General features: G+C 35.6%; 1 protein-coding gene and 1 long non-coding RNA gene across 2 annotated transcripts; one reads left to right on the forward strand and one right to left on the reverse strand.

The window, feature by feature from the left end:
* Window positions 1-595: 595 nt before the first annotated feature.
* Window positions 596-3,080, reverse strand: LOC140175275 (uncharacterized). Its single transcript, XR_011865408.1, has 2 exons — window positions 2,513-3,080; window positions 596-1,271 (listed from the first exon to the last, which is right to left on the reverse strand). It is a non-coding gene; the product is annotated as an uncharacterized lncRNA (long non-coding RNA).
* A 152-nt stretch (window positions 3,081-3,232) lies between these two features.
* LOC112708989 (uncharacterized) lies at window positions 3,233-6,228 on the forward strand. The gene is made up of 8 exons (XM_025760902.3): window positions 3,233-3,821; window positions 3,904-4,091; window positions 4,178-4,258; window positions 4,400-4,486; window positions 4,888-5,020; window positions 5,149-5,220; window positions 5,636-5,791; window positions 5,906-6,228. The coding sequence occupies exons 2-8, from the start codon at window positions 3,915-3,917 to the stop codon at window positions 6,037-6,039; spliced, it is 840 nt and encodes a 279-aa protein (XP_025616687.1). The 5' UTR covers window positions 3,233-3,821; window positions 3,904-3,914; the 3' UTR covers window positions 6,040-6,228.
* Window positions 6,229-6,865: the final 637 nt, after the last annotated feature.

The following is a 6,865-nucleotide window of genomic DNA, read 5'->3' on the forward strand; positions in this document are numbered from 1 at the left end:
TAATATAAAAGTATTTTTTTGTTTATTTATTATGTAAAAATTATTATTTTTCTTAAAAAAAATCTTTTAAAAAATATAAACTATAATTTTTTAAGATAATATTTTTTTGATTTTTTAGTGCTATTATTTTTACTATTAAAAATTTGTTAAACATATTAAATAATAAAAAATAAAAAAGATTTTTTTAATTAAAAAATATTTTTTTATCAAGATAATAGTACTAAAATAAATACTTTATCTCTGTATGTTAAAATTTTAAAATGATAAATAAAATAAAAAAATTAAGTTATACGAAAAGATCTTGAATATCTATACAAATATGTAATTGATTTGATTTGTGAATCAATTATCTAACTAGAAATAAAACAAAACATGAGAAAAGATTTGATTTTGAAAGTCTCTGAAATTGAGTTCATTTATATTTAACTAATAAAAAAAAGTGTTCTTTGGCGATGGACTATATACTCCAGTGGCTATAAAACTCATACTTTTAAAATTCAATTTGGAAAGAAATTGAGGATGAAAACATTATTTTTACCCAACTAAATAACATCCGAATGCATTGTATGAAACACGGACAAACACTCCAAGAACAAGACAGGAACCATGGCCACAACGTACGCCGGCCAAAATTCTTATTACATGCAAAGTCAAACTGATGTTTTCTATGCATCCAGCTACAATGTTGAGAATGTTTGTACCCATCATCACAATATCCTTAATATAGCTATATATTCCTTTAACCCCATCTCCCCAACTTCTCAATATTAATCGAGTTCGCTACATATATCTATATATAAGACTATAACTATCCTTGATTACATCAGAGAGATTGAGTGATATGGAGCGAAGATTTAATAGAGAAAGCAAAGGTGGTGTGAGCCTACAAAAGAGGATGATAGAGACGCGGCGAAAGGCAGAACCAGCACCGGACCTCACGGATTTCATGAACGACATGTTTTTTGGGGCTGCTGACATTTACAAGAAGAACTATGACTTCACTGGTGGTAGCAGTGTTGTTTTGGACGATGAGGACGATGTTGGGTTTGATGATAGCACAAGAAGTAACAGTGCGAGGTTGACTCAAGAGTGGTTACAAGAGGCGCGAAGGATCGTGTCTTCTTCTCCCACAAGGTCTGATTCGCCTGCACGTCGCTGCCTTTCTGGCTCTCCGAGGTTTGCATCGCCTTCCAACAATAATTCACAACCAGGCGCATCTCTTATTCCTTCCTTGGATCCCACCAGAGATAATAATCTCTCAAGAACTAGGTCTGCAAGAAGGTAATATAATGCTAATATTAACGTCAATGGTTATAATAGTTTTGGTATAAAGATCCTAGCAAAAACATAGCTACACATTTGTGAAATTTTCTATAATTCTCATGATCTTGTTTCATAAAAAAAAATATATAGATATTATGATGGAAAAAACATCAAAGGAGAACAGATAAAGCTTTTAAAGACATGGATTCTATGGAAACTTTTCTTAACGACCAAATCTTCTTGCCCATTTATATACATAATTCAGATGCTCTATTATTTTGAATATATAATGTGACAACACACTTTTGTATCTTATATAGTCACCTTGTAAATTGCCCACTACACAAATTTTACAAAACAGCATTGCAAATTAGACACAAATCATCACAAGTTCTAGTCATTGTTCTCATTGGCTAATAATCTGAGACCAAGAACGAAAGCCTCATTCAAAAGCTAATCACCCACTACACAAATTTTACAAAACAGCATTGAAAATTAGACACAAATCTAATAATTAAGTCCACATCTACTACTAAAGAGGAAATTAAAGCAAAATATATTTTCATGACAGCACAACAAGGTAGGAATTGGACACACCGAATATCAATACACGTTTTAGACTCTTAGGAACAAAAGCAAGTGAAACAAATAAAGCTTCTCAATCTCAATTCTTTCACAAGCAACATTTCTCCTATGATATGCTGAACTTTATCGCCTTAATTTTAACCTATTACACATGGAATATTAATAATTCTTCATAACTGATACTGATTTGAAACTTATTTTAAGCTGCTCCTCTTCCTCCATTATCTACTTTTCGAGTTGGTTAGTTCTTAGTCCCTGCCTCTCTTCAAGTCAGGTATCCAAATTGTTTCCTTTCCAAATTTGCAACCCAACATTGCTCACTTATCAAATTGAGCAAGTCAAATTGAAATATAGCTATTTGACCCATTCACGAAGTACCTATATAATTAACCAAGTACAGTTTTTCTCATATCTGTTTCTTTACTAATTCAATATACAAACAACAAACACAATCTATTTACACAGCAAAGGAAAAAGCTGTGACCCTATCATCACTATGTTCTCTTTATGATCCTATCAAATTCAAAGCATTAGGATAGAGAATTCAGAAACACAGAACTCAGAAACACAGCATAATGCAGCAGCCAGAACAACAATTCTCCATTCAATTCATACAAATTAATTAAGTCCTAACCAATCAAAAAGTGAACCACAGTGAACTTACAGCAGGATCCATCGAAATGAAGAGTTAAATACTGAGAGATTTTAAAATTCCGCACCTTTTCATCTTTCCTGAAACTGGGTTATGCAATGGTTCGAAAAGCACATCCAAAACTAAAGGTTCAGTTTGAAAAAAATAGAAGAAAACTCAGAAGTCAGAAGTTCTTTGACAGAACAAAACAGAACAAATCAACAAAATAGAAAAAACCCAGATAACAAAACTCAGGAGAAAACTTAGAACTCAGAATATACTAATGGCAGAACCAAGGGCAAGGAGGAGGCTTATCTCAATCGATGAGCTCCGGCGAGCCACCGACGAAAGAAGAAGAGAACCGAAAAAGAGAGATACTCCTGCGGCAAGAATGGGAGGTCGAGGCAGAGAGACAGAGTCGCGAATCAAAGTGAACTCGAAGAGGCAGAGGTCCGACGAACCACCGGCGAACTCCGGCGAGAGGCAGAGGAGAAGAACTGTTGACGGTGGCGTACAGAGGAGAACTCCAGCGGCGAAGAGTAGAGGTTTTGAAATTAATTTGGTTCTGGCCTTAGTTAAGCCGTTAAAAATCAATTTGGTTAATTAAGATATAGTTATAATTTTTTAATCGGTCAATTAAATTTTGGTTTTTTATGTACATTCGAGTTTTCGAAGTGGGGTTTGGTTCGATTTTTTATTAAAATTTAAGTTTAAAATTTAATATAAAAATATTTTTATTGACCAATTAGCATCATGATAAAAAGCATTGTTGATTATTGGATAATTACTAGAATGTGAAACAGGTTAAGAGGAGGGGAAGGGGTGAGTAACGAGATACTAACAAAATCAGCTAAACACAGTCGCAACAAATCAGACACCTTTACTAATCATTCTTGGGAGGAGGACGGATCCCCTGCTGCGGAAGTCCGCAGATGGTTCTCCAACATCCTCAAGCCCACACAAAATTCAGCTTGCCCTCCACGCCAGCATCTTCAGCGGAGGTCCCGCTTCCAAACGGAACCAACCTCCCCTGCACCTCAGCCGCAGGGGATCCAATCCCCTTCCCGCCCAAGCTTCAAGTCTACTCCTGCGGAGTCTCTGCCTCTGTCTCCGCCAAGGAATCTCGTTGAGTCTGCTCACCGGAGAACCATATCGTCTTCAACTTGCTCGCTGGAGAAGATCGCGTCCAGGTATGTCGCAAAAGGAGATGAAGTAAGCCAGCAAGAAGATGATAATTATAGCCTCAACGGTTTCCTCAAAGAGCAGAGGGATCTGTTCAAGAAAATCTCCAGCGGAGAGATCCATGCAAATGCCAAAGTCATTCTTTCTGGGCCTTCGAACAGTTAAGACTGTTACATGTTTTTGTTTTGATTTCTTCCTTTTTGTTTGTTGGTTATTGGTGATGATGTGTGGTTATGGTGCAGGTACTGCATCGATGGTGGCTGCGATTTGCCATGCTTGGCTGTTGGGGTACAGGGAGAGGGAGAAGGGGAGTGGTGTGGTGGTGCCAGTGATGAACGTGAAGCGAAGCTCCATGTTGAAGCTGAGGCAAGCTGCATGGCTGTTTCACCACTCTGGTCTTGATGCTTCTGCATTGCTTTTCGCTGATGAGGTAACCTTAAGTCGGATGCGTTTTGACTATTGAATTTTGATTACTTTGCTGATATAGTAAGGAAGGTAGCTGAACCTTGTTTGCAGGTGGACATGGAAAACCTTTTGGTGACTGGCCAAGTGACTGTCCTCGTGGTTGGAAAAGATATCCTAACCACTACCGGCGAGGTAGCATTAAATACTTCATCAATTAGAAAAACTAGATTCAATAATAATAAACAATTGTTATTCCAGTATAATGCAAGGATGGTTTCAATTTTACTTTTAATTGATTCGTTCATTTTTTGCCTTGTATTGTTATTGATCTAGGTTGGATCTCAGTGCACCATTCTCACGGATAATTATTGTGAAGATGCCTATGATCTGCTTCAAAACTCTGTACTAAAGAAACTATTGGTATAAAATTTAATGTTTCTCAAATATTACAAAAGATAAAATAGGTTTTTTGTTCTTTCTCGTGTTTGTGATATTTTTCAAAAATATTGTTTAACATTTAATTTTATTCAATTTTGTGCATAATATTTTTTATTTGTATCAAAATTATGGCTAGACATTTTTAATTTTGTTCCTAATATTTTAGATGGATTTCTGGGGATAATTTTGATATAAATTAAAAGTTTAGGGACAAAATTGAATGTTCAAAATATTATGAGTAAAATTAAATGAAATTAAATGTTACGAGTATTTATTAAAAAAATTGTAAATATTAAGGACAAAAAATATAATTTACCTTGTTAGGAAGGACTTGTTTGGTTGTATTACATTATTATTCTCTCTGCATATATATTATTTTGCAGCTAGCTGGAATTCTACTAGACACACAGAATCTAAAGGCTTCTGCATCTGTATCAATGACAAGAGATGCAGAAGCAGTTCAATTGCTATTGGTTGGCTCACCCCCAAACTACAGATATGCTCTATTTGATCAATGTGAGGTTCATTTTATTTGTTTCTCCACAATAATATTGAAGCTGACTTACATAGTTATATATAATTTATTGATAATCAAATTTTGATGTATTTGATTTTGTTTTCCATGTATCTTTGGTTCCTTCAAGTGCTACAAGACCAAAAATCTACTTCTTTTGTGGAAGCTTTGAACTTTAACTATGGGAAACCTTATGATCAAAGTAAGTTTCTCTCAATGACTTCTCCATACATATATATGGTTTGCAGCATTTTAAATTTTCTTATTGCCAATTGTGTAATATGATGAAGACATCATCATAATATAGAACCTTAATTTTGTTAAAGCAACTCGAAGATGAATCAACAAATTCCATATGGAATAAGCAAAGACTACAAAGTAGTTGCCCGTTAATATAATAATGGTGATAGCCGCAAGTTTCTGTATTTTCAAAAGTATATGATGATATATATGTATGTGACTATGTGAGTTAACGGAATATCCAAGTAATATCTGTATATGTACATATATGTTCACAGGATACTTTTTCTATAAATATAGTTGTAACTTATATAAGATTATTTTGTGGTGGTCTTTAAGAATTAGAGCATTATTATCCTTACTATTGGTAATTATAGGTGACAAGAACAGCGAAGGAAACATGGAGCATAAATTTCGAGAAAGAAAATCAAGCTCTAAGTCTATATCTGACAGAGAAACCATGTTGTCAAGTACAAAAACGAATTCCAGCGACACAAAAAGCGTCAAAAGTAACATCGTTTCACCAAGAACAGGTTCAATTTTCACTCTATCTTCATTTCCCTTAATAGTGTTATTAGTGTATATATATATATACAGTTCCAAACATAAATAAATATGACATCACTTTTAAATTTTGATGGTTACAGCCAAACTTATTACGCCACCTTCACGATCTCCTGCTCCAGTATCAGCACCAGCGCCAGCACGTGTTGAAAAGGAATCCAATTTTCGCGGGAAAAACACCTCCTTCTTAGCAAGGTGGTTTGGTTTTGGAAAATAATATAATTAAATCCTATTCTATTTCTAAAGGCAGCTCAATTTTGCAATATTAGAACAAGAGAAAAAAAGTCCCCCCCCCCTCTCTCAATGTTCGTCACATTACCGAAAAAGGAGAAGTATAATCTTTGTATTTTTTAGCTATGATAAACATGCATGAAAAATAAATAAATTCATTGTTGTCGTTGTATTCTATCTATTATCTATCATATATATATATATATATATATATATATATATATATATATATATATATATATATATATATATATATATATAATTAATGGAAATAAGGCTAGTACATCAGTTACTTAGGTTGCGTTTGATTACTGTTACGGCCTGGTCAAGAAAGAACTTGGGCCTACCCGACCCGATCACCACCCGACCTCAGCGGTCAGGTGACCCGAACCTATCCGACCCGCGCATCCTTCCAAGGACAGCTGGCCACCACAGTTGTACAAGGAAGCTTCGAAGAAGGTGGGCTCTGCCCTCCTGGGGCCCACACCTGACATGGTATATAAGGGAGGGGTCTTACCCTCCCCCAAGGTACGTCACACTTTCTACCTAACCCATTCCCCGCCTGCACACTAGCTGACTAGAGCGTCGGAGTGTCTTTGTAGGTGGCACCCCCTCTCTTTCCTCAACAAGAGTTCGGCTACCCGGCAGACCTGAACCCAGCACGACCACGATTGAAGCGTTCTCACTCCCCCAAGCATCCACCCGAATTGTCCGGTAACCGCCCTACCGAACAATTACAGAGACACAAAATCTTGTTTGACAGAGAAAATATGGATAGAGACATTGTGTTTAAGGACACTGAATCAGTGTAT

This window comes from Arachis hypogaea, chromosome 1 (genome assembly GCF_003086295.3).
Source record: "Arachis hypogaea cultivar Tifrunner chromosome 1, arahy.Tifrunner.gnm2.J5K5, whole genome shotgun sequence".
In the NCBI taxonomy this organism is placed as follows: Eukaryota; Viridiplantae; Streptophyta; class Magnoliopsida; order Fabales; family Fabaceae; genus Arachis; species Arachis hypogaea.

What these genes read in the sequence shown, in the direction of transcription:
- LOC112708989 (XM_025760902.3), top strand. Translation starts at nt 3,915, where the DNA reads ATGGTGGCTGCGATTTGCCATGCTTGGCTGTTGGGGTACAGGGAGAGG. An exon ending in ATATGCTCTATTTGATCAAT is followed by an intron (nt 5,021 to 5,148) that starts GTGAGGTTCATT and finishes GGTTCCTTCAAG; the next exon opens with TGCTACAAGACCAAAAATCT. An exon ending in TGGGAAACCTTATGATCAAA is followed by an intron (nt 5,221 to 5,635) that starts GTAAGTTTCTCT and finishes TGGTAATTATAG; the next exon opens with GTGACAAGAACAGCGAAGGA.